The 27,568-nt window shown below is 36.9% G+C and overlaps 1 protein-coding gene across 1 annotated transcript; it reads right to left on the reverse strand.

The window, feature by feature from the left end:
* Positions 1-1,139: 1,139 nt before the first annotated feature.
* On the reverse strand, positions 1,140-22,726 carry xpnpep2 (X-prolyl aminopeptidase (aminopeptidase P) 2, membrane-bound). Its single transcript, XM_059515315.1, has 23 exons — positions 22,684-22,726; positions 15,955-16,112; positions 10,846-10,999; positions 10,238-10,305; positions 9,750-9,860; positions 9,188-9,251; positions 8,949-9,053; positions 8,710-8,796; positions 8,132-8,275; positions 7,287-7,388; positions 7,095-7,176; positions 6,817-7,015; positions 5,605-5,694; positions 5,018-5,127; positions 4,621-4,698; positions 4,422-4,493; positions 4,262-4,322; positions 4,093-4,162; positions 3,832-3,936; positions 3,353-3,412; positions 3,198-3,274; positions 2,968-3,057; positions 1,140-1,886 (listed from the first exon to the last, which is right to left on the reverse strand). The coding sequence occupies exons 1-23, from the start codon at positions 22,724-22,726 to the stop codon at positions 1,686-1,688; spliced, it is 2,331 nt and encodes a 776-aa protein (XP_059371298.1). The 3' UTR covers positions 1,140-1,685.
* Positions 22,727-27,568: the final 4,842 nt, after the last annotated feature.

The raw sequence follows: 27,568 nt of genomic DNA on the forward strand, positions 1-27,568 counted from the left end.
ATGTTGTTTTACATTTGATTACATTATTCAATTTATGTAGCTAAAAATTAATGTAGGTCTGTAATTTGTGTGAAAATATTTTTGAAGAATTGAAGGATGACTTGTCATAATATTTTGTATGCTAGTTGCAATAACCTGAGTATTTCCATTTTGAAGTGTTTGAAATAGGTTTTAAAAGGGAAAGTGAAACAGTACATTATTGGCTTAGGCCTGTAATTGACTGATTATTGTGTTTAAATCAAAAACCACTATCAGTGAGTCTGCCCATGGGGTGGGGGCACCACCGCGCACGGCAGTGTCCCACATTGTCCCTCAGAAACATACCCCTTGTCCCCCCTTGGGCTTATTAGCAGGTGGTCCCCCTATGGTGAGATCAGATCTCTGTGTACAGCACTGGCTGCTGTCAGACTCCTTATGCAAACAAAAATTGCTGGATTATTACAATTAATGGCAAAATGAGTGTTTGGAAATGTAAAATGATATTTCCTACTGACACACTATACAGAAAAATATAGAAATAACTGACTTTTAAACCATTTTTAGTTGGTGGAAATTCTAGTGGTCTAAGACCATTGCACAGTACTGTGCATATACTATTATTTATATGTTTTATAATGATGAAGGCTGAACTGTTGGGCAGCAGTTAAATCTCAGTGTTGAACTGAAATTAATCTAAACCTTTTGAAACATGCAGATCCATTTAAGATATATGCTTTTTTTCATGTTACTGTGTCATAAAGAATTATGTTGAGTTGCAATTGATGGTGTCTGGTTAATATTTTCACTCAGTGGAGTGCTCTGTTTGACATCTGGAATTGTGACAGTTAAGTATGAAATCTCAGAACACAGAACACACAGGCTGCATCCGAAAGCTGTAAAATGCTGCCTACACACAGGCAGGATAAAGAGGTATGAGGACATCAAGGTATGTCTGAATCCAATGATCGTGTCACATCCTGTTTACTGAGATACTTTCATATGAGTGATTTCTGAAAGCAGCATAGATGTATCCTTCGCTGACTATGATACCTACAAACCTGTGCTTTCCATTCTGTGACAGTTAAGCTAAAAAATAAAAAAATAAAATAAAAGTCGCAGTTGATGGTCGGTTTATGTGTAAATGAACGACTTTGACCAACTTTTCCAAGTTCTCTGTATTTTCATGTAGATCACCCGTCTGTTGTTTCTAATAAGTCAGTTTAAAATCTGTTTTGCGAGGTAAATTTACATGCAAACGCCGCCTGCAAGTCATTACCTCACTGCCTGCCTAAGCTTTCAGACGCAGTCATAGATAAACCAAAAGTAGTGGAGATACTGTAGTAATCTTACTTTAATAAACTATAGATAAACAATGATTTTCTTAAAATAATATATTCATACATTCACATGCAGTGTATCATTTTTAAATCTTAATATTGTCTTTCTTAATTAAACATACAACTTATGTCATAAAATACATTATAAAATACTAACAGTTCAAACACAGGACAAATCCTAATGAGGCATTAAATCCATTTAAACTGGCTTAAAAATGGACATAACAGAAGAATTAAGAGAGCGAAAGAACACTGTATAATAGAAAACTTCATTTAAGTGTGCTACACTGGAGCTTTTCTGTTTGTACCTGAAAGTAAGTTTGTCACCTCAGCCCACAATAGGAGCGGTTACACCCTTTAGTGCTTGTTTTACAACAGGTTATGCAGTAAAACAGAGGGCAGCACTGTTACTAGCAGTGTGACTGAGGAGATGACAGCTGAAGCTTCAGCCATAAGGAAGGGTGCCGTATGCTTCATCATCCAGTCATACTCCTCCTTCAGCGCCTGCCTCTCCAGCTCAGGACCCACCACGCTCCGGATGGTCTCATAGTATTTGTTAAGCCAGTGCAGCTACAAGACAACAACAAATAAAATGCTGTCAGTGAGTGTTTTCTGATAGGGCCATTTTCAGCTAACCCACAAACCCCCCACCCCCCTCCCCCCCACCCCAAGACTTATTTCCAGTGAAGAACGTTAGTGGGCAGAATTTCAAAAGAAACCAACACTAGAAAACAACTTGTACTTAAACACACAAAGCTGTGGTTCTTAACCCACATTTTTTACACTGAAACATAGATGTATTTATATTATATATATCAAACAACACATGATATGAAAATAAACACATGAAACTAATATATGAATTTCACTAATTCCATTCAAAAAGTGAAACTTGTATATTATATTCATTCATTACATACAGACTGATAATTTTGATGATTATAACAGACAACTAAGGAAAATCATGATTTGAGTCACTGTCTGCTGCTGGTTGCTTGGTTGTTAAAAAAACATACAAAAAAATATATATATTTAATTAACAAGAAATGCTCAGAACATTTTCTAAATCAACTAAATAAAATTAACGAAACTAAATATAATCACTTTGCCATTACATAGAAAACTTAATTATTTTAATATCTGGAACAGTAGTATAAGCTTTTTTTTTTAGGGGGGTTTGGGGGGGCGGGCTCGGACCGGTAATTCTGATAAGCTGTCGGACACAGGCTGGGCTAGGGCCAACAGTGGTCCAACAGAGTTCATCAATGTCAAAATGATCGATATGGCCAATCAAATTAAAGAATTCGGGTCTTACTGTCACAATGCAACTAGAGTCTGTGGAAAGATGTATGTAATACTGTATTAGAAAACTGTTTTACGATAGAAATGTTTAGCAACCGACATGGATATGTGATGGTACAGTGTGAATCTACAATTTTCATAGTCATGAAAATAAAGAAAACTCTTTGAATGAGAAGGTGTGTCCAAACTTTTGGTCTGTACTGTATATATATATATAATATATATATATATATATATATATATATATATATAATATTTGCCAATAATTCTGGCAAAGTGCTTAACAAAGAAACAAACAAAACAAAACAAAATATTTTGTTATAAATACTTTATGGCACTATTACAATACCTGCTCAGGACTGAGAAGAGATGCGTTTATCAGTTTTCTGTCATAAGGCACCAGTGAGACAGTTTCAAATGTCAAGTAATTGTTGCCATACTTGAAAGTAAAACAAGAAAAGAGGAATTTTATTTTAAGCAAGAAAAACATGCACATATTATTAATATTTCTTCAGGCACTGCCCTTGGCTAACGGCAGTGGATTTACAGAGCTATGGACCCTCAGTCAGTTGGATGTACCTTTGTAGTAGCTGGAACAGTGACAGCAATGTCCTCTATCCTTATACCAAAGTCATTCTCTTTGTAATAACCAGGTTCTAGAGGAGAGTTTGTCAGTTTATAACTGTAATTATCAAACTAAGACGATCGTAATGAGCCGCTTAATGATTCCTCACCAATTGATGTGAACATCCCCTCTTGAAATGGAATATTATTGGACTGAAAACCCACAGGCCCTATCAGAGAGAAAACAAAGACCTTAGATGAAGGGATACAGCATATGATCTATATATACACTTGCCTGTATATGTGTGTGTTTTTGAAAGTTTTTCTCACCAAGGCTGCATTTATTTGTAATAAATAAATAAAATAAGGTAAAACAATAATATTGTTAAATAGTGTTACAATGTATATTTTAAAATTAATTTTATTACCAATTTCTAATTATTGTCAATGCTAAAATATTTTTTCCAGAATTCTTTTAATAGAACGCTTTAAAGAACAAGATTTATAAAACGGAAATCTTTTGTAACATTATAAATGTATACTATCACACATAATTAAACAAACTTATCCTACACTTTAAAATATAAGTGTATATAAAAATATAAATATATAATATACAAATATATAAAAACATTACAGTCAGACTTACATTCATGGACTCCAAAGTAGTTGCCCACACCATGACCTGTGCCATGACCATAATTTAAACCAACTTCCCACAATGCTCTTCGTCCCAGCATCTCCATGTTCACGCCTGTGGTGGGAATAAAATCACTTGAACGGTCGGCACATGACAGGTTTTGTAGTGGTCACTGTGAGAAGTCTGCAGTGTATATAGCGCCCTCTTGCGGAAGTATCATGGCATGGTCGCTTGAATGGAGATTGTGATTGAAGATGAGGAACTGCTCACCTCTAGTTCCAGCAGGAAAGATGGTTCTTGAAATCTCAATATTTCCCATGAGCACTCTTGTGTAGGCCTCCTATCAGAGTAGGAAATGGAGAAAACAGTTTTCATTTCAGTATAAGCATCCTATTATGCTTTGCATCATTAGTAACTCCATATGCCTGCTATTCAGTACCTTTTGAAAGTCATTGGGTTCACCCCAGTGCACAGTACGTGTTATATCAGTAGTACCATCACTGTTAACATAAATCAGACAGAATGCATGCATGAGCTTGGCTGTGTATTGTTTTTTGCACACAAACATATCTATGTACTAATAGTACTATGAAACCCACAGGTACTGTCCTCCAGAGTCAACCAGATACATCTCATTCACTAACAGCTTCCTTGCAGTTTCATTAGATGGACTGTAAAATAAGAACAATGCAGGTAATTATAAGTAAAAATAATGATTATAATTCAAGCGTGAACAAAGAAAAATGACTGAAAAGCTAAACATTATAATTTGGTGAGAAGAGGAACAGTATTCAATACCTGTAGTGAGCAAGAGCAGCATTAGGCCCACTTGCAGAAATGGTCTCAAAACTCGGCCCTCTGCTGTTCTTCTGTTTGCTGTCAAAACACAGTGAAGGGTTTTTGATTCTCAAGAAAATGGAAGTTTACAGTACACAAGGAAAACATCTTCTAAATTAACATCCTTGATGAAGGAACAATTTCTACTTGTGCAAATAATGTCATTCCTGTAATGCAAGCTTATAAAGTAAATAAATGTACAATTAAAATAAATAAGCAATGCACAATTTAAATAAATTAATGGTACATATACTTTTGGAACCGACAGCCTTGAAAAATGAACAATACAGGTAAAAGCATCTTTTTTACTGTATGTGAGTGGTATCAGCGAAGAGGGTTTAACTCCACTGCTCTGTACCTGCGACACTGATCGACAAAATGTGCTGCTGTAAGTTCGTTCTCTGTGCCTTCTGGAACTTTCTTCTCAAGCCACATCAGAAGCTGCATGACTGCGACTGCATCCCTAACCTGCGGGGAAAAGGATGGATGTTCACCCATCATGGCTGAGAAGTACAAAATCACCCACTTGAGACCAGACGAAAGCCAGACAGAGGGGATTAATTGAAGCAGTTGACAGAGGTCTGGTTTTAGGCCATAAAACACCAGAACCACATGTCCATGCATGTTATCAAATGCAGTTGTTTTCGATTGAAAAACCTTATTCTGCAAAATATGTCAATAGAACACTGAATACAAGCAAACACCATGAGGAATAAAGGTCCCAATATGTTTGATGGATGTTGTGCGATAAGGAGCGATAAGACATTGATGCTGCAATGAATGGAGACTGTCTAGCCTGCTAATGTGGCTTTATGATGTGATAAAGTGCCCCTCAATCTAGAAATTATGATAATACAACATGTATCAGTCAACAGTGTCCATCAGGGTTATCACCGCTTTACAAAAGTCATTTGGGGAGAAGGCTGTGTGTGTGTGTTCTCTTACATGAGCCTCTTTGAGAATACGCTGCTCAGTCGCATCTTTCACTGCTTTTGTGGTCAGTACTGGAGAGTAGGTGCTGGTCAGAAGTTTGTCCTTAAAGACATAAGATATGTTCATCAGCAGTAAAATCTTCACCTGTACTGTGGGACTCAAGCAGGCTTATGAAATTATAATTTCAGACAGGATCCATCCATCCATCTACTTATCCATCCAGCCATCAATCATCCATCTATCAACCAATCTACATCTATCCATCTATCTACCCTGCATCTAGCTATCTACCATTTATCCATACGTCCATTCATCCACCTACCTATCTACTCATCCAACCATTCATCAATTGATTTATCCATCTACTGCCCATCTATTCAACTATCTACCTATCCATCTAGCTATCTACCATCCATCCATCCACCTATCTACCAGCCATCCTATCTACCATCCATCTAGCTACCCACCATCCATACATCTGTCCACCAATCAACTCATCCATCCACCTACCTATCTACTCATCTATCCATCAATATAACCATTTATCTGCCCATCTATTCAGCTATCTACCTATCCGTCTAGCTATCTACCATCCACCAATCCTTCCATCCATGCATCCATCCATCAATGAATCTACCCATCCATCTAGCTAACTATCCATACATCTGTCCACCAATCTACTCCTCCACCCATTCACCTATCTACCCATCCATACATCCACCCATCTACTTATCCATCCATCCATCCATCCATCCATCCGTCCAACAATCTACCCATCCATTCATCCACCAATCTACCCATCCATTTATCCATCTATCTACCATACATCTACCTATATACTCACCCATAAACCTATCTACCCCATCCATCCACCCATCCGTCCATCCATCCATCCACACCTCTATTTATATAGATTTGTTTTGCACATCGTAGCACATCTAGTCACAATAAGTAAAAAATACACACAAATAGGCTCTAATTTAATGTTCACCATATATTTATTTACATATCTGTCAATAAAATAATTTCATTTCAGACAGACCAGGAAGGGCAAAATAAAGTGGCTGAAATTGCTGTGCAGTGTGTCAAGAATAGAAATGGCTCCTCTGATTATATCAATCTAATATTGTCACACAGTGACATGTGCCTGATGTAGATGTGCATAACTATACTTTTTTGACAGATGCAAGCATAGAGGCTTATTTCTTCGGATCCAGGTCTTACCTCAGTGATGAGCTCATACAAGGCTTGGTTGGTGTACTCTGTACCCACCCACACCCTCACGTCGAGTCTCTTTAGATAGGACTGCAGGTATGTGCGCACAGAGCTGTACTCAAGCAGCTGAACACAATAGGAATGGTAGCAGGAAGAGTTCAGGTACACCTTCAACTCTTCTGTAATTCGTTCAATGTGCACAAAGAGCCTGATGAAAGAGGCTAGTTAGAAATTGTACAGCACACCAACTAAGTATAGTGCTATTAATATGAAACGGAGGAACTTGCCATATCTCATCCATTGACAGCAGAGTGTAAGAATAGAAGAATGGATTAAAAGGAATGTCATTGCCTCGTAGATTAAACAGCCCTGAAAATAGAGACGCAAGCTGAAATTGTGGCCTGACACGAGATTTACAGAACAATTCAGAGAAACTCTCCTGCATGAGATGGCTTTGTGTTGTGCTGTTTTGTGCTTACATGCGGTCTCGTCCAGAGCTGAAAGCAGCACAGCGGTGGGCTTGTATGGATTGTCACTTATTTGGGCTCGTATCTGATCAACTTTCATTGGCCAGGTCCTTTCTGAATTTCCACAATGTAAATTTGAATTACAACAAAACCTTCAAGAAACAATTCACCCAAAAATGAGAATTCTGTCACCTTTTACTAACCCTTACAATTGCTTTTCCTATGCAATTACAATAAAAGGTAACATAGAGGCATACATATAAGACTGATTTGCTAAAGATTCACTATTTTGAATCAAATCTGTTAAGTGAATCAGCTTTTTCACTTGGTTTAAAATGATGTATTCATGAATCAGACTGATTTTTGTTCTCAAGTTCACCACATTGACTCAACGCTTCAGTCTCGGCAGGAAGATTTTTAGTAAACAGCACTCAAAATGTTCATATGTTTCTCACACAAAGCTATAATATGAATTCAGAAGACTTATAAATGATAATAGTAATAAAACGCACAACTCATTCTAAGATTCTTTTTGTGCATCTTATTTGAAGTTTGAAAAAGAGGAAAAGAGCAACAAGCACAGAATTTCCCCTTTTATGTCCCACAGAAAAACAGCCATATACTGTAGTTTTACACCAACATGTAGTTATTTTAGGCTGACTATGCCTTTATTCATGCCTCATTGATTTTATCTTAGCACCAGAATGAACTAAAATATTTCCTCTGTGAGCTGTCATTACTGTAAGTTATATCACTAGTCATTAGAGATTAAATCAGAGCTTTATTGCTCTGTTTGTCATTTGCACTATTCGCTTGGTACTTATCAGTCAAGTGATGCTGATAAGACATGCACACACCGATGACACTGTCAGGTAAACGTGTGGGGTTGTCAGGAGGCAGAGGAGGTCGATCTGTCCATATTTTATCCACCAGGTTATCAGGAATAGACTTCAGGATCCGGCCTGCTGGAGCCAGGTTGGTGTTGTAGACGCCAAAAATGTCTAAAGCAGCAATGAATAATGACCAGATTATTCACAACTGATTTAATCTTTGTTACTAGATTTGTTGCTTATGTGATCATCTTAATATAGTTTATATACACACTTCAATTAAAAAGCTTGCTTTAGTAAGATTTATTTTTAATGTTTTTGAGAAAAAGTCTCACCAAGATAAAAATAGTAAATATATAATCATTCTTGTGAAATATTATACAATTTCATATATATGTTTTCCATTTTTTTTAATGTATTATCATTAATATCGTCAATGTTGAAAACTTTTGGGGAAACTGTGAGTCATTTTCTGACATTTGTTTTTATTTTGATGAATAAAAACAGTTCAAAAGAACAGCATTTAAAAAAAAAATAACAGGAAACAACACATACTTTTAACTAAATTTACATAAGAAAGTATTTTACTAGCTCTGTTTGCTTACCTACAGAGAAGAGGAACGGGTCAAAGCCCACCTGATCTCCCTCAGGGATCTCTAAGATCAGCCAGTTGGTAATGCTGCGAATGGAGGCTGTGATCCAGTAGAGTTAGACCAGGAATCAATAGAATAACATCTTTCAATATCCTTTAAATATGTGTTTTAATACATTCATTCACCTACATGTTCAACTTCATTTAGACAAGTTTAAAATATTAATTTTACTCTTATAATTTGCTCCTCACCATCTCGCTGTAGCTCCCAGTTACAGTCCATTTGTCTCTCTGCCTGAATCCAGTAGCGGCTATCGGTCCACAAAACAGCCTTGTTTTGAGTAATTACTGCTGTTCCTAGAAATTAAAAACATACTCTTGTTAGTTATAACAGAAGACAGGAGCGGGCCGTTTGTCAGGGACCAAAGAAGTGACAAACAAAATGTGACTTAGAATGATGCATGGTGATACAGCAATATTTTGAAACACACCTGCAGAGCCAGTGAAGCCAGACATCCAGGCCAACCTCGCATCTCTGGGGGCGATGTACTCACTCTGCCAAAAAACCATACACAGTTACTATCACAAAGGTAATGTCTGGGAATGAAGAAGACTGAAAGAGAAGACGAGGTTTAGGGGGTCAGAAATGAAAAGCCTACAAAATGGACAAAAACACAAATTCAGTATATTTAAAATTTGGGGATGAATAATGTTTAATCTTGTATATCATTTGATATATTTCATATTATTAATTCTAGACCAACTAGTTTTGGATTTAGTATGTGGTGTCTCTGCATAGAGAATGTGCATTTAAAACAAACAAAAAAAATAGTTTTTGTCTAGAAATAACAATAAAAATATTATTATTTAAAGCCTCTCTTGTATTTTTGTTGATTTGATAAAATTATATTAGAACTTATTTGACATCAGTATACAGTTATGGTTTGTGATTTTATATGGTTATGAAAAAAAGTAAAAAAAGAAATATAAATTCCAGGAGACCAGTATTGCCTCAAATATAAAAGTTCATTTCTGACAATCTTTCGAAGTTACCAGATGAGCATCTGTGGCTGGGATGATGTAAGCTGAGATGTTCAAGGGGATCATGGATGCTCTCAGATCACGAAGCCTCAGAGTCGTGTTTACAGCTGTTGGTGGCAAATACTGGAGCAACGAGAATGAATCATTTAAATATATTGCATCAAAATTATCACAAATTCAATTTTCAACCCGTAATTCCAAACTCAACCCATATAAAAACACTTAGTTTAACTGATACAAAACAGAGAAAGTTTACAGATAACACACATACAGCTCGTTGAGATCAGATCTGGGGTGTGCATGACCTAAAAACTGAGTTCTTATCAGAAGAGAAGATCTCTTCACTGAGAGGCCAGATTAGACCTGTATGCTGTTGACGGTTATTATTTTCTCTTTCCACTGCTCTCTGAGCTAAAGATGATTCCTAGCAGAGGGCTGAACCAGTTGTGTGGATATACAGAGGAAAACATGGACAGACTATAGATAGAAGAATAGAGTACCGGAGGAATTGCCGAACAGTTCCTCTCACTGCCTGATCCTTCTTTGGCCCACACAGCATATCTGCCTCCTGTGATGACACACGAGAAGAGACACATGCAGAACAACAGAGTAACTGTTTTAAACTCAGCACATGTGGTGAACAAAGGTCAGCAATTGTGGTTAAACTTATGCCTTTTATGATTCGAGATGACAATGTTTTCACATTACATTATGACTGAAACAGTAAAAGCAAGCCAACAGCTGCACAACAACTCAAAAACATGCATAAAATCTCACAAACCACAATGTAAACAAGCCAAATATAGTAAACAAACCATACATATAATCATCTTATGAATTAAAAAAACATTAATCATACAATCTCTTACGGATTCGTTTTATGGTTAAAGTGAGCAAACAAATTACATTTTAAGGCAGAATTCATTTTTAGGCTAATGGCATGCAAATTTAATTTACACATAAACCAAACAAACATGACACAATGACAGATGGTGACCAGAAATGTTGCCTCAATGAAAGTCTTACTCATACAGTGCATGATTGCCACATAGTTACACCACACCAGCAAGACTAAATCACCATCATATACACAATTTTTTTTTGTTACCTTCAAGAACCACAAGACACAGAGCCAGCATCCAGCCTGAGGAGCTCATTTTAGACCATCTGCTCCAAGCAAGTCCACACACAGATTGTGACAGCAGGGCATGAGAGTTTCTGTCTTGTGTGTGTGTGTGTGTGTATGCAAGGGTGTGTATGTCCTATCTGAAACTACATGCATTACCAGAGGCGTCCTAACCAGATCCATGTGCAGTAGCTGAGGGGGAGGAACTTTGGCTGTGACTCTAATCTTTACTACTGTAATAAAAGCACAGTGTCTCTCTCCCTATGCCCTTCTTTAATGTGCAGTGCATTTACCCAGGCATAGCGAACAAATTGCTGGTCGCATAAAAAATAATAGCTAATGTCTCCTGTTACATATGTACTGTTGGCTAGTACGTTCCTGAACGCCCTCTTCTAACAACACCATCACTCTGCCTTTCGATGTCAGGAAGTTTCGCAAGAAAGTTTTATTGTGCAAACACTTAAAGGGATAGTTCATCCAAAAATGAAAACTGTCGTCAATTTCTCATCCTCATGCAGTTCCATGTATTTCTCTCTTCATTGGAACATACAATGAAAGTGGATGTGGATGATTTCAAGCTCTGAAATGACCTAAAAACTCTATACGTAGTAGAAGTAAAGTAGTTCAAACACTATATTTCAAGACATATGAAGGCAAACAGCAACTTTGCGTGATGAAAATATCCAAATTTAAGTTAGTATTCACTTAAAATTTTCCATTCTGCAGTAGTTCACACTTCCACATATTCAAACTTCACATCACATGAACTTCTGTTTTTTTTTTTTTTTATTCCAGAGGATTTCTTTTATAGGGGAGTGGGGTGAATTAAACCCGCGGGTAAATTGAGCCACCCCTTGTTTTTAGGCAAAAATTGGTGATATATGACCATAAATATGTGAAGAGTTATGTATTTTACTCACCATGTGATGAAGAGATACCCATGGAATAATTGGTAACTACATTTCTGTAAAATAAAAATAATAATAATATTAAACCAAGGCCCATGCCTCTTGTGTTTGAACAATTACAGACAAATCTGTAAGATCGGTTGTGTGTTTGTGCTTTGGGAAGTTATAATATAAGGCTCACTACTAGCATTATGTTAGCTCTAAACTGCTGGATGATACGAATGTGTTAAAATGGAGGGAGTGGGGTAAATTGAGCCAGTGGCTCACCCCTCCTTATGATTATATATTATTTTACTGTAATTCTATATTACATTTCATTCTATTTAGACCAACTCTTTTTTATTTGTTCTTTGTTTTGAACTTGGTTTTGCTCTGAAAATTTAAAATAGGCCTTGTTTATGAAAATTGGCCATTGAAGTTTTTATGAAATAGTACTGTATTTCCCTGCAGCATTTATAAATGGGAAGTGGGAATACTAGCCCAGTTCTGTAAGGTCAATTGCAGTCCATTATTGTTTTGTTTTTTATTTCTTTACTTTGAACTTTATTTCGTTCTGAAAAGATATAAACTTCCTTTAAAGTTGTGAACTGTATCTTTTAATTACCCCAGCATCTTGAGCCACAGGTGGAGGAAAACCCTGGATGAATGGTCAGTCCATCACAAGGCTCACACATAGATTCATAAGAATAATTTTTATTAAAATGTTCTTCCTTTGATACAGCTTGACTTTAGACTTAGATATCATCCATCCCTCCTTTACTTAGTGTACAGAAAAAAGCAGCTTGAGCATTCTTGAGCAAGTGGCCTAAAACCACTTGAAATGTACCATGAAAGAAGTCCATGCAATTCGAGTACTATATTTCAAGACATGTGAAAGCATTGACTAAAGTGACTTAAGTAATGACATAATTTGACTTCACTTTAAATGACCTCTCTGAGTTTAGTGTAGATTTTGACCAAAATCATCACTTTGATTTCAAACAATCCAACAGAAAAGAACTTTGAGTTCATCTCTAATAAACAATAAGAAGCTCAGATAAATTAAATAATACTGCATGTCACTTGATTGTTATATGAAGACAAATGTCTAGACAGAGATAATTACTGTGCCAGTCAGATCCTAGTGAACAGCTGAGATGTATGTCTGGCTGTTCCTCTGCCACCAGACTCATTACTGCATAGCAACAGAGTCATTTGCAGACTAGGAGGAGATTTACCTCCTTGCTGAGATGTTGTATTCATAAAAGCACATTATTAATACAAAATCTCTACTCAGGTGTTCAGAAAGTTTCTGAATATGAAATTAATGTCAACGTGAAATCAAAATCGGTTCTATTTCCTTTGTAAACATTGCTGATCTTATTTTGAATGATTAATCTTTGCATTTTAAAACAACTGTTGGATTTCATAAAATTTTAATAAAAGATAACAACCTTTCCTCTGAAACAGATTACCTCTTTCAGTGACATCACACATCAATAACAACATAAAAATACTTTATCAAACCATAAAACCCAGCAAAAGGCCGTTACTAATTAACACAAGAACCCACAATCAGTGGAGATAAGATAAAACCACACCCAATATTTTCATCATTAGGGACATCATCTGAGTAAATTTACATAAGATTACAGACAGAGACCGTTTGTAGCACAATGTATATCCAATGTGAAATCCTTGTCTCTGTAAGGGTTACTAATCAACCAGCAGTGGGCAGGGTTGCTCCATTAGTTTTTTTCTGGCTGTAGTGGTCCTAACTTGATATGGAGGGAAATATTATACAGAATAAATACCACTGATTATATTATTTGCAATTATATTGAGCCCTTAAACATAGCTGAATCAGAGCAGAAACATGAATATTCAAAATCTCTTAAAAACTATTTTAGTTGTAAATCAACTTGGAATGAATGAATAACAGTGCTATGAATGCATCACTGATTCATTTAATAAAAGCAATTAAAGACAGGAAATATATAAAATCAATAAAAAGCTGGAGTCTTCTTATTATACATTATAAATTATACATTCACATATATACTCACATACCCCAGTACCTTTTTTTGACAAACAGATTTAATTTGCCTAGTTGACAATTTCCTATTGCTGCTTATTTACATAAACACAAACATATGCGATTGCATATACTTTATGCAAAATTTATTCAATTGCACCATTATTTACAAGCTTGTAAACACACAGACAGACTCAATTATGTCCTGAACACAATAAGTATGTAGATTTGCGTGCTCACATGCCAGCGAACCCTCCCCTGAAACCAGTGGCTGTCTTCATTATTTGCTCAAATGAGCACAGTGCTCAAAGTTATAGATGGATATTAATAAATGGTAGCCCTGGCAACCGTTCCCTGGTAATGTGGAGCAGCACAGGGAGCCACAAGCAATACCTCCACTGACAATACCTCCAGAGCAGCTGAGCCCAGATGGCCTCACACTCACATCCATAGATCACTGATCTCAGATCAGTTCTGAGAGCAGCCCAGTGCAGTCACACACTACATTTCCAATCTACATTGTAATCTGTGACTAACGCAGGTAAAGCAGGGCATAAGATATTGTGTCAGGTACCAACAGGTGAGTCCATCCATACCAAAAGTTCTATGCTGTTATATATAACGGATTTTTGCGAAGCAAAACAACAGCAAAAAAAAAAAAAAAAAAAAAAAAACAACCAACCAAAAACAACCAAATAAACAAACAAAAAAAACCTAGGCAACAAAACAAGAAAGCAAAGGAAAGCAAAGCAACAAAAAAGAACAAAGCAAAGCAACAAAACGAAACAAAACAAAGCAACAAAAAACTAAACAAAACAAAACAAAAAACAACACAAAACAAAACAAAGCGAATAAAACGAAACAACAAAGCAAAGCAACAAAACAAAAAACTAAACTAAACTAAACTCAATAAAACAAAACAAAATGAACAAAGCAAAACAGAGGCTTTTAGTTATTTGGTTTTATGGGGTTTTGGACAATTTTTGGCTGGAAAGGGTGATTTTTGGCTGCAAAGATAAACCAACTAAAGTCAATCAGTCAAATCAAATCAGTCAAAACCAGCAATTAATTTTTTAATTCAGGGTAGAGATTTGATGGAGGGAATGTTGACTTGGATCAGGAAGAAACCACCTAGAAATGATTTAGCAACCATTAAAACACCATATTTCCTTTAAAAAGTGTGAATACATTATCTCAGTAATGTTTAGTATTTTGCTCTTCACATTGTTTCCCATGATGTTGACTGTGTCTCTCACCTGCTCACTATAAGTCTAACGCAGTCAATCATTATCTATGTGACTACAGTAGTAACTGTCAAATGCCTTGAGGTGCTGAATCATAGATATCAACGCTAGTACAGACCAAGGACACACAGCATGTGTTTTCCCCTTGAAATATGTTATGTGGTGTCAAATGAAAAGGAGAGAGAGATAGAAGAAAAGAATGTGCCTACAAAAACAATGTTAAGTGCACAGAGGAAATCCTTCAGGAGTAGCATATACAGTAGGAAGCCTCAACTTCAGTCCACAGTCCCTGAGCAGAGGAAACAGAACCCATTGCATTACAGAGCCCCTTCTGTCAACACAGACAATTTTAGGTCCCAAAGTCACAGACTGTGAACATAACGATTTCCCTTAAGATTAGATCGATTACTGTGTTTTTGGCATGAACAAGCAGAAATTTATCTCTAAATGGTAATTGCTGCAAACTTCGCTAAGTATGCCAGATTAAAAACAGGTGGAAGTTCTGTAAAGTCTGCAGCATGTTTGAAGTTAGCTTTTAACATCCAATGCCAAACACTGCAAGGAAATATTTCGTCACCATGACCGAAATGCTCTCTGAATGTTTTTGCAATATACAATGTATCATCCAGTATACAGTTTTTCAGAGTAACAAAGGGAAGTAACGAAAGTTGAAATCATCATGTGCTGCAATACACCATATTGTGATGAAAGGAGACAGGAATGTAAAGATAACACATGGAATGGATCACGAAACTGGACACACGTCATCAGAGTGATCTAATTGAGACTTCAAGCTAATTCTATACACTATGCTTACTGACATATTAGAATCTAATTAAGCGAATCATACGTTTCTATCATTAGATCCACCCATTTTATCTAACTGATATTCCTGGGACATCATCGGTTGAAAAAAAGAGATAACCTCAGATAGACCATGGGACTTTGAAGTAGAAGTGAAGTGGGGCTGGTGTGGAGAAGGTTCTAGCAGACCATGGGAGCTGTCAGATGCCAGTCGGAGTGACTGATGATTGGGGTTGGTGTTCGATCCTGATGCTGGTCCCTGATCTGTGTAATCAGAACCTGAAAAACGGTGGGATTAGACGGGTCAGACAGGAGATATAGATGTTGAACTTCCCTCTCGGCTGTGCTTAGACACTCAAAGGCAGAGGAGTTTTACATAATCAGCGGGTGGTCTCCGGGGTGCAGGACTAGAGCTGTACTAATACACACACACACAGTCTCACACTCCACACTCAAACGCACCCCATGCTGCTCGCACCAGAGGAAGAGACCCCACTGTGCGTCTACTCCTCAGAATTAATGAAGGTATGTGGAAATGCTCTAGTTTTGAATAACAGAGAGCTCCTCAAAAGAAAGTGAATATGGCGCCTGAATTCTGTTTAAACAAATGCAGGCACTGTCTGTGAATAGGGTAAAAAGTAGGGCTTAAAACAAGGAAAAGAAAAAGAAAAACAGAGAAAGGAGGTACAAAAAAATGTCAATCTTGGCAGCAAGTCAAATTAAATTAAGTAACATTTTATATAATTGCTTTTAATTTTCTAGGTTTGCAATTTTCACAACCAAAAAAAAAAAAAAAAAAAAATTTTTTTTTAAAGCACAGGGTTGCCTAAACAGATCAAATTAAGCTGTTACTCAGTATGGGCCAACTAGTTTGAGAATAAATAATATAAAAATGAATGCCCAAAATTTTTCTTATCAATAATTTGGGTAACAAGCTTGAAGATTAAGGTCACTCTACAATATATATATATACACACACACATATATATATATATATATATATAAATTAAAAATATTTAAAGCACATAATGTCATTTCTAAATGGTGTAAATGTTAAAAAAATGTTAATATTTTTGCAATAGGGAGAAAATCATGCATAACTGTTTTTTGTTGTCATTAAAATCAGTTAATAATTAAAACCATGTTTACAAAAATTAATTTAATAGATCAATGTCAAAATTCTGACAATGTATGCTAAAATCCTCATTTCAAATTTTGAAACAGATATCTACATTTCATGCTAGGTTAATTTTCTATGCTTACCAAACATATCCCACAAAAAAATAATTTTCTTGCCTATAATAATTTACCAAAATATCAGGACACCACAGTATTTGTGGAATGTGCTAACAGTCTTTCATGATTTCAGGTTTGCTGGGTATTTTTATATACTTTGTAGTGGAAGTGCAATTTATCTTCCCGTGATTGGTTCATCACATTAAATCAAAGATGTCCTAATAAAACTTCTCTCCCTTCATTCACTTATAAATATTTATGTGTGAGAGAGAGGGTGAGGGGAGCTGAAAACAAAGTCCAGCCGAGGGTCTATTGCGGAGGAAGAGGTGAAAGTGAAGTTTCTATTAAAGTCTGCTCTGTTAAATATTTATGGGTCAAGAGTTACTTTTGGTGATACCAGAAAGCACAATGGCAAAGAATAACCTTCCAGACTTGCAGGACAACCCCACGAGCCCTCTGTTCCTCTCTCTCACACACACAGACTAAAACAAGTGTGTCAAGAACACAAAGATCCAAACAACCTTTGTTATGCCGAAACTCAGATTTCTCCTCAGAAGGCCCTCATGATACATAAAGAGAACAAGAAGCAGCTGGACTATCAAGCCATTACAGTGTGTTATTCGAAATTCTGCTCTCTTTATTGCAGTCATATATTCAGAATGAGAGTCATCCCACATCTCTTTCCCACAGTCCTAAATGGGCATAGTTCAAATCAACAAATGTGCATCTGAATGGCTGTGTTTCAAAACCTAGTGAACTACCTAGACTATCTGAATGTAGCCCATCTCTCCCCTGTTTTGCCCTGCAGTGGACGCTTGGGCCACATGGAAAGTGAGTCTCTTTATGTCTCCGGCACATTCCGATGCTCTGAGAGAAGAGTAGGCGGTGACCTGTCACAGGGTCTGAGTGTTTACCAGGAGGAGGAAACAGAGCTCATTATGTTTATGAATGCGGTCAGTGTGGTTAGCTGGACATGAGGTGCATCACTGAATATTAACCTACACTGAGGCTAAACGAAACGTTTAAGACACGCATAGATAGACACATTCAAGAACATTTATTAAGCCCTTTAACCACAAGAGGAACAAGGTCAAGCAGAAGCTATATTTACAAGACTGTTAATAATGGCTGGAACCTGCTGTGCATTAAGCCAGGACAGTGCTTCTCATGGAGTTTTCCCTAGTGTTATATATAGTTAAACTTATACTGATATACACATACAGTACATCAGTGTTATTATTGTTAAACTAAAGCTTAAACTATTGCAAATTATTTTCAGTAATTAAAATAAAACTGAAATATATGTATTAGGTACATTAGGAATTTTTGCCCTGACAACTGAAACAAATTTCCTGACCTACATTATGATTATATCTTCATCTTAAAGTCCTCTAGGAGAATCCAATTAAACGAGTAATGCACATATCATTGTATTCTTTCCCCACTTAATTATCAGCCAGAATGAGTAAATCTCTCTGTGGCAGACAGTTTGTGAATGTCTAAGATAATCAGTTCATTTAAAGAGGTCGTTTGAGGAACCTTGAAAATGTTTGGTCGATTGGATCAAAAGTGGCATTCGACCTGGAGAGTTTGAGAACCAGTGAGGTAGTGAGCTAAACCACATCCCTGACTGTCCGAAAAGAAATCTCACAGTCTCCATAACCAAAAAGACTGGGCTGATAGGAAGGCACTCGTCACATTTAACAGATGCCATTAGTGGCCAGAGACCTGTGTGACCTTGTTCAAACCACACTACATCTTAAATCTCCTCCAGACACGAGGGTCACAAGGTCACCGGTGATAAGATGGGAGGAAAAACTAATTGAAATGATACTCAGACTGTACGCAGCAGACAAAGAACGGACATGCCATGACTTCAAAAAGTACAACAACAGTGATTTTGGCATCCAATGCTCCATATTCATTCTTGCTTTTCCACTGCTATTCCACACTTAATTCTGACAGGTAAATTAAACATTCATTCGAAGGCATTGTATTTTAAGGTTCAGGTCAGGTGCAAAAAGAAATAAATCAATGCCTTCAGCACTTTCAAGTGGCATTTATTCCTCAGAACAGAAAATCACAGCCTCTTGCACGAAGTCAAAAGGGAAGGGAAGATGGGATTAATGGAGCAAGATGCGAGTCTAAAATCTGATAAAGGCAAAATCTGAGGCATTTTTTTCCAAACAATGCACCGCACACCAGACTCCATTAGACTTCCCGGAGTCGATATTCTGAGCCTTTTAATGATGTCCAGCAGCCAGACCGGAGCGATTAAGTCAGGCGAGTGCCCGTGCGCTACAGGAGGATATCGACTCAGGGGACTGAAGGAAAACATCCAAACAACCGAACGAGCAGGTCGGTAAACAGGACAATACAGGGAGGAAGGGAGGTCTGGATTGCATGCACCCCAGCCGCTACTGTCATGGCTTCCCTTCTCTCTGGCATCCTGTCTCTTGGCTCATTTGTGTATGTTTGCATCTTTGTTTGTTAAATGATACTGTAATTAATTGCCTTTTAATTTGCCATTGGACATTTTCCAGTTGAATCACAGAGGATGTTGCTGTACTCTCAGCTGAGGAATTCTGCAATGCTTCATGGTGACTCTAATCAGACCAACAGCTTAAACATACACATACACACACACACATGTCTGGACCATATGGAGGTTCTCAGCTGGCCAAATGGACCCTACAGCTTGATTAAGGGCGGATATTTTTAAATTCCTCCTTTTCCTAAAGCCTAATCTTGGATAAGAGATTGCATATCCAAGGGGTTAAGCATGTTAGCATGACTAACAATAAGATAAAGCTGTCCCTTTGATTCACAATTAACTGGGTTTTATTGGGACACCATGTGAAGTAGTTTTCACACTGAAATATGTGTTGCATAGAAATAACTCCAGTCAATAGTCTGGATTGAACCTGGCACAGAGTCTGATCCACGTATTCAGAGAGCAATAATTAGCTTGAAGAGGGATTTGCTTTTAGCCTAACCCGACCTTTGTAAGCTTTGTGAATAATGGCCTGAGACTTCTACTAACAAACGGCACATGCAGAAAAAAGACCACTGCTGAAAGACAAAGTGTTTTTTTTCCCTCTCTAAATTCCATTGGGGGACTTTTGAGGCTGTCCCAGCGGGCCACAGACTGGACATAATAGAGGAACAAGACCCCAGGACAGTCAGTCAAGATGTGACTGTGAGACTGGCTGACTATTTTTTTGAGACTGTGTGTGTGAAATTCACAATACCAGATGTAAAATACTTATTAAAGTTTCACAACATTGCATTATTGTGACATTTACTGTAGTTACACTCATTTCTTCAGAATTCATTATCTGGATTTTACTCATATTGTTGAGAAAACGCAGAAATATTTCTTTACTGAGAAGTAAAACAATATTTTAATGAGCTCTGAGGGTTATTCTGAAATATTTCAGAAACACTTCACAATAAGGTTCATGTTAATGCAATAGCTAACATGAACATGCAACAAGAATGAATATGTCAAATTGTACAGCATTTATTCATCTTTGGTTAATGTTACTTAATGTTAACAATTTATTATTATTACAAAATAAAATATTTGTTTTGTATTTTATTACATTTTACAATGTAATTTATTCCCGTGATGGCAAATCTGCCATCAGCCATTATTACTCTTACAGTCTTCAGTGTCACACAATCCTACATCGATTATATCATGATTATATCAAGACTTGATATCTTGATGGTTGAATCTTTAGTAAGTCTTTACTGTGACGTTTGATCAATTTAATGCCTCTTTAGTGAATAAAACAAATGATTTCCTTGAAAAAAAAAAAAAAATTCTAAAGCCAAACTTTTAAATATGAGTGTATACTAATACATTTTACATTAGTGTATTACTTATAAATTAGAATTAACCTTCAATAAGTTTAATAAAGACAATACATATTTATATTGTGTGTGTATATATATATATATATATATATAATTTTTTTTTTTTATACAAGAGAAATTGTGTTGCAGCTTTTATATTATATCTCAAAACATCCACTGCACTCATTTTGTTGGAAAATTGAAGCCTGCAAGGCAATATCATACTGACAGACAGGGACACATTGATTTTGCTCTCCACTGGGAAAGAGCAAATGAAAGTAAGAGACGAACAGAAAGACAAAAAAGTGAGAGAATTGAACCGATAGATGAACATGAAAGCAGAAGGATCAGCCTGACACATCCTGTCAAACCCTGAGTGTGCGTCACTGTTGACCCGTAGAGAAAGGAAACACAGCCATTTGCGCACACACACACACACACACACACACACACACACACACACACACACACACACACACACACACACACACACACACAGCCAAGCTGCTAGTTCTGACCTCTCTAACATTTTCTTTCCACTCATCTGGTGACAAACTCTATTTTTAGGCCATTATATTCCTGGCACTCGTACATTTCACCTATCAGTTTTCACTTGCTCATTTAACATTTAAAGACATTAAAGGTGCACTCCCTTCCTCTAGCCTTTAATTCAACAATCTGATACACAAATGCACATATACGATGTTGATTTCAGATTAAAATCCTCAAAAACACATTTGAAGCACGTAGGAAAAGGTCATTGGCAGATTTGTAAACACTTTCCGTGTGCTGTGTGTTTACTTTCAGGTTTTGTGGCCTTGAGGGCTCCTCAGAACTTGCTAGGTTAAAGTAAACTGCAGTGCAAATGGGCCGTGGAGAGACTGCTGCATTGCTCCAACGGTGTTTCAGGGGGAGGCTGAAACACACTGATTAAAGTTGATTGAAGCCCTTCAGCTCCTAGACAGACGCTCACGCTGCGTCCATCAGATTATGTTTAAATCAGAACAAGTGTTTATAAGTCTGCATGAGGTTGAGGTACATTCTAACCTGCTCTATCATCCTGAGAGACTTGTGGTTACTCAGAAGGGAGCAGTTCTCCATAAGTCATAAGAAAAATGGTCAAAGCAGATGTCCGGTCAACATAAGCATCCCTCTGATGCCTGTCCTTCTCTTTTGGCTAGTTGATTCATGATCTCAGCCTGCAGTCTCTTAAAGACTAACAAAACAAGAGAAAAGCAAAGCCAAACAAAGCAGAGATTTCTTAAGTTATGGGGGTTTCTGAATCGTTGGGTGCCATGTGAGTGAAGGAGGAAAAGGAAAGCTGTGTCATGGGAATACAGACACCCACCGAGGGAGCTGAGGCCATCACAGAGAATTTCCTGATTGTACATCAAACCTTTCAGCACCTCAAAACATTATGAGTCTGTATTGACTATATACCACAGTCAATGTACAGAATAATAGCATCAAAAATTAAATAAGCGATAAGAAGCAAAACGTGGTATCTGGACACGGCCCTTCATATACACATAATATCAAGTAACTTCCTTACAGGTTAGCAACTATGGTTTTGGGAAACGCACATTGGTCAGTACTTCTCAGCTTCCTAATAACAGAGATAAACCCTGAAACAAAACAAATGAGGGAAAATTACCCTAAAAGTTCCTCTTGATCTCTTGGCTAAAGCTTCAAGGTATAAATGGCTGGGAGAGATGTCTACTGCTTAGATTAGCAAAGACATTCATTAACTTACCCTGACACACTGACATCATTGGTTTACAAAGATCATACGTCATGGACAGTCACGAGAGCTCAGAATGAGCATATTTTAGGCTTAATCCAATAGTTCTTCAGCAGCTTGCATCTTTGCACTGAAGCTAACTGCAATGACTCCGCTGTGTTTATGACATGTAAATCCTGCAGCTGGACTTAAAGCATAATGGAGCTCTTCATCAAAAAGATGAGTTTGGAGTGGTCACCGAATTGATCCATGTTTCATCTTTTTCTCATGAGAGCTGCCTTCTGCCTCTTTCTCATAATCACATCAGACTCAAAACATAAATGAACAGAGAAAAAGAGCTTAATAAAGTGCCGAATGTTAACACAGGAATTCATGAGAAGAAAAATATGTTCTTCTGCTCTTAAAACATAAAAGTGCAGTAACAGTTTATAAAACACTCTAGCCTGAACAGAATGACTCACAAGAAGAAATGAAGAAAAAGAATGTGTGACATGAAAGGGAAAAATATGTGAGAACAATTTTATAACACAGTCTACACTACCAGACTAAAGTTTAGACACACTTTCTCATTCAAATATATTAAGTAACAAATGGAAGTATGGGAAGAATGCAGTGATCCCATCTGGGACGCTTTTCATCTCTATTAAAAGAGCTTCCATGTTTGCTGTCCAGTTTTTGGCTGCTATAACTTCACTATCCAGTTACAAAATTAATTAAACAAAACCAATTAAAATAATTAGTGCAATTATCTAAAAAACAATAGGTATGAACAACGTATTTTTGCCTACAAAACTCATTTCAAGCATTTATCATGTAATAAAAAATGCAACTATTTTAGGAATTTTGTATTAGTATGATCTGATTTGTATAAAAACATACAATTGTTTTTTTTTATAAAAAATCTAAGCATTAAGGTCCATTCCTAAACGTAAACCTCAATGGTGTATGAGCAGTTTGTATAAAAGTATAAAACTAAGGTTGTATGAATTCACCTAACAACTTGCCAATAATTTGCTATATCAAAAAAAAAAAAAAAGGGTATACAGATTGCCACAAGTGTTGTTTTTTCCTAAGACCCTGAAAAATTAGTATTAATAATATCAATACTATCAATTATATTATTATACTGTATGTGATCAGTTTTAAACTCTTGATAATATATTTGGATAAATTGTTGTTTAAAGAAATAGTTTGGCCAAAAAATTTAAAATTCTGTCATAACGTTATCCTAAAACTTCCATGATTCCAAGAAGCTTTCAAGCTCCAAAAAAAAAAGACAGACTCAAGCATCATAATAACTAATGACTAACAGACTAATGCTTCATACAAATTGTAAAAAAAACATTGCAACAGTTCACTAGAGGAGGGTTAATCAATGAATAACAATATACATTTTGGATTTTTTTGAGTGAACAAATCCTTTCAGGAGGTTACACATGAGTGCAATATAGCTGACAGCCATTAGACTGTACTTTGAACCAACAAACCAAGAACCGAGTCTCAATAAACTATGAGCTGATCACACATGTCCGAGTTAGTGAAGGCTGCCAGTGTGCCTTTCTCTCTCCAGCCCAGGACGTGTGTCAAGTGTCCTCTTTTCTCATCGTGTCACCAATTATGCATTCTGCTGCCACTGAAGCACTCCTGGCAGCGCTATGCTTCTGTCAAGGACATTCAGTCTGGCCTCTGTCAGATGGGGCACTTGTCAAGCTGCCAGTGCACTCGGTGACACTACCCTTCAGAGCACACTGTCAGCTGACCGCAATGAATTAATACATAAACCAAAACCACCCATGAGTGTAACACACGGGTTATCATGGAGAGGCAACCTCATGATCTCCCGCTTCGAGCATCCCATCAAAACAAGGGAAAAACCCTCAACAAAAGGCTCGGTGAATTATATGAAGTATACAGGTGTTTATATTGATGATTAACGGCATGGCCATTCAAACAATGCTGAAATTCTTGGCCGCGACAGAGGATATGGAAGGAATGGTTGCACTAAAATTCCTGGCTATTTCCTCGACGCACGCAGCTCTGTCTTAAGGGTGAGATTCCACAGGTCTGGATGGACAGCAGGTGTGTGGCCCATGCGGACTTTCCAAGGATGTAAAGTCAACAGAAGACCCATTACTGCTCTTCCCTTACATCTGAAAACAAAGGCACTGGAATTCAAGAGGATGCATACTTACATGCCTGTGATTTTAAAGATAGGCTCCTCTGTGCTGGATCCTGTCCGGTGTGCCAAGATATTGTGTATATTCATTCAGGGGAAGTTTTTCATCTGCTTGAGATGAACAGATAACTGTATTAGTCTAAGAGGGCTCTTATGGTGGTGTCCTTGAGAAACTAACTGAAAAAAGAGAAAAGAACAATGGAGTATAGAGAGAATAAACTAGGCTTGATTTACACATACTGTATACAGTCTATATATTTTTATTTTATAATTTAATATTTAATTTAATTTAATTACTTTAAAAAGCTAATCTAGATGGATGTCTTTGTTTTACAGCATCTCACGCCATGAGCGCTGCATTTTTTTAGACACTGTATCAAGATAAAAGTAGTTGGAAAACATATCTCACGACTTGTGCTTCTGTTCTATCCTGTTGTGCTCCATTCAGCTGTCTTTGTATATAAATATAAATAAAATAGCTAATCCGGCTGTTCCAGTTCTTTGAAGATGAAGGACCATTTATGCACATGGAAGTACTCATGTGTGTTTAATCACATTTAAAATATCACCATGGTGATTATGGGAGATGGGCTTAAAAGTAGAAATTACACATAATTGGTTCTTTCTCCACATGAACGCTTTCTCAGAAGGCATATGACACTGGGCCAAACAAATAAGCCTACAGCATGCAGAAATGACAGATTCGGATTTAGCATATTTCAGTAAGTGTATTGAATAGGCTGATTCTGAGTTGTAAACAGCAAGCTCATTCAAATTAAAGTTTTTTGCCAAAGGACGTAAACACCATATGTTCACCGTTCTTTCTACTGTTAACCAAAAAGTAATTATTAATGGAGCACCTATGTGTTTTTTGGCCAGGAGTCTGAAAAAGAATTGCTGGTAGACAGTGTAAACTCCAGCATGGTTTGAATATCGGACTTCGAACTACAAGGTGCTGATTAACAATAACAAACACTATAGTGGGTGGCAAACTTTTCAGTCTAAGAGGAACTGAACTTTTGGAGTTTGATACATTGTAATCCAGTAGAGAGCAATGAGTTCCTTAACTGCTCTAAAAAATTTTTTTTAAATCATGTTAAAATTTATTTATTTTTCCCCCTCAAAATAATCAGCCATATTTGCGTTTCTGCTACTTAGATGCCATCATTTAATAGAAAAAAAGTTTTGAAGCATATCAGCTTCCAGTTTGCGTCCAAAATGTCACCCTTTAGCACGATCACCTCAGCTTCGGCCATTCTGTCACAGTGTTTCAACAGACTGTGTAGATGGATGAGTCCATTACTGTAGAGCTCCACGCAGCATGTCCAGCTGCAGCCGGACTTGTGCTCGTTCTGTCATAGGATGTCACCTAATTGTTTGGATTAGCGGAAACAAACACATTTGCAAAACAAACAAACAGAAATATCTCCCACCTGACAACTTCCTGATGGTAAGAAAAGAAGCTGGCCCGCTGCATGTGGCTGACAAGCTCGTCAAGTGCCGATGGCGCTGGTCAGCCCGGTTCCTGTGGGACCCGAGGCTTCCTGAGCTTTTGTCCTGGAGATCTACTTTGTGGGCCGTGGAATGGTGCATACATCCAAAACATGGTGCAATGAGGAGCAGCTGTTCTTTGTTTCACATGCACCATAGTTGAGGGATGGGATCACAGACAGAGCTGCAAAAACAAATATGACTCGTGGAAATGAAGGTTTACAATTATCCTTCTGCATGTTATATGAGCCACATTAGTGGGGCCTATATAAGCACATACACATGCACTCACACACACGAAAACTGTAATGCCAACACAATTTCCGTGGCTTCAGAGAGAAAAGCTACAAGCTGGTATGGTGGTACTTATGTTTAAAATAACTGTATACATTGGGTCATCTTGTAGCAAAGATGAAATTGGATGTATTGTTTTATGAGGGAAGGCATACCGGATTGGTTACACACTCACGCTAATCAATGACAGGTGTGTCCAGCACTGAGAGGTGTTAACACAGGGGCCCAAGCAGTGCAGCCTTAGGGGAGGTCTACGAGCTGAGGTCAAACACACACACACACACACACACACAACAGAGAGGTTCAAAACATGGGGTGAGTTGTAGCGCTCAAAGATAGGTTAAGTCAATTGAATTACTTATAAATTAGGTAAAGGGATGACCATGTTGGGGTCAGTAAGGCTTTTTATAAATTAAAATAAAAAATCTCTAAATGTAAAAATATTTTAGATTTTATAAAATATATTTAAAATATATAATTTATTCCTGTGATGGCAAAGCTGAATTTTCTGCTTCATTACTTCAGTCTTCAGTGTCACATGATGATTTGATAATCAAGAAACATTTTATTACTATCAATGTTGAAAATAGTTGTGCTGCTTATCATTTTTGTGGAAACTGTGATAATGTTCGCCCTCAGCATTATTTGATGAATCAAGCTCAAAATAACAGTGCTTATTTGAAATGTACATTTATTGTATAAATCTTTGAAAGACAGTCTGCATGACCATCATCTTAATGTTGTAAATCTCTCTGTACAAATAATATAATTTGATTTGTGTCAATTTGTGTTTGTGTTTAATGAATGTTAAAGGGTTGAAAAAAAACCAACTGATTATAAAAACATCAACATGCACTTGCAGACGTTCTATTATTATTATTTTATTTTCTTATTCTCATTATTATTTCCTGGTTATTTAACATCCATTAACCTAAA

Source organism: Carassius carassius, chromosome 29, assembly GCF_963082965.1.
Source record: "Carassius carassius chromosome 29, fCarCar2.1, whole genome shotgun sequence".
NCBI lineage: Eukaryota > Metazoa > Chordata > Actinopteri > Cypriniformes > Cyprinidae > Carassius > Carassius carassius.

Coding starts and splice junctions, on each gene's coding strand:
- xpnpep2 (XM_059515315.1), bottom strand. CDS start 22,726: ATGACGTATGATCTTTGTAAACCAATGATGTCAGTGTGTCAGG. Junction 7,389..8,131: donor TTTACCTGACAGTGTCATCG/GTGTGTGCATGT, acceptor GTGGAAATTCAG/AAAGGACCTGGCCAATGAAA. Junction 3,058..3,197: donor CTGTTCCAGCTACTACAAAG/GTACATCCAACT, acceptor TTTACTTTCAAG/TATGGCAACAATTACTTGAC.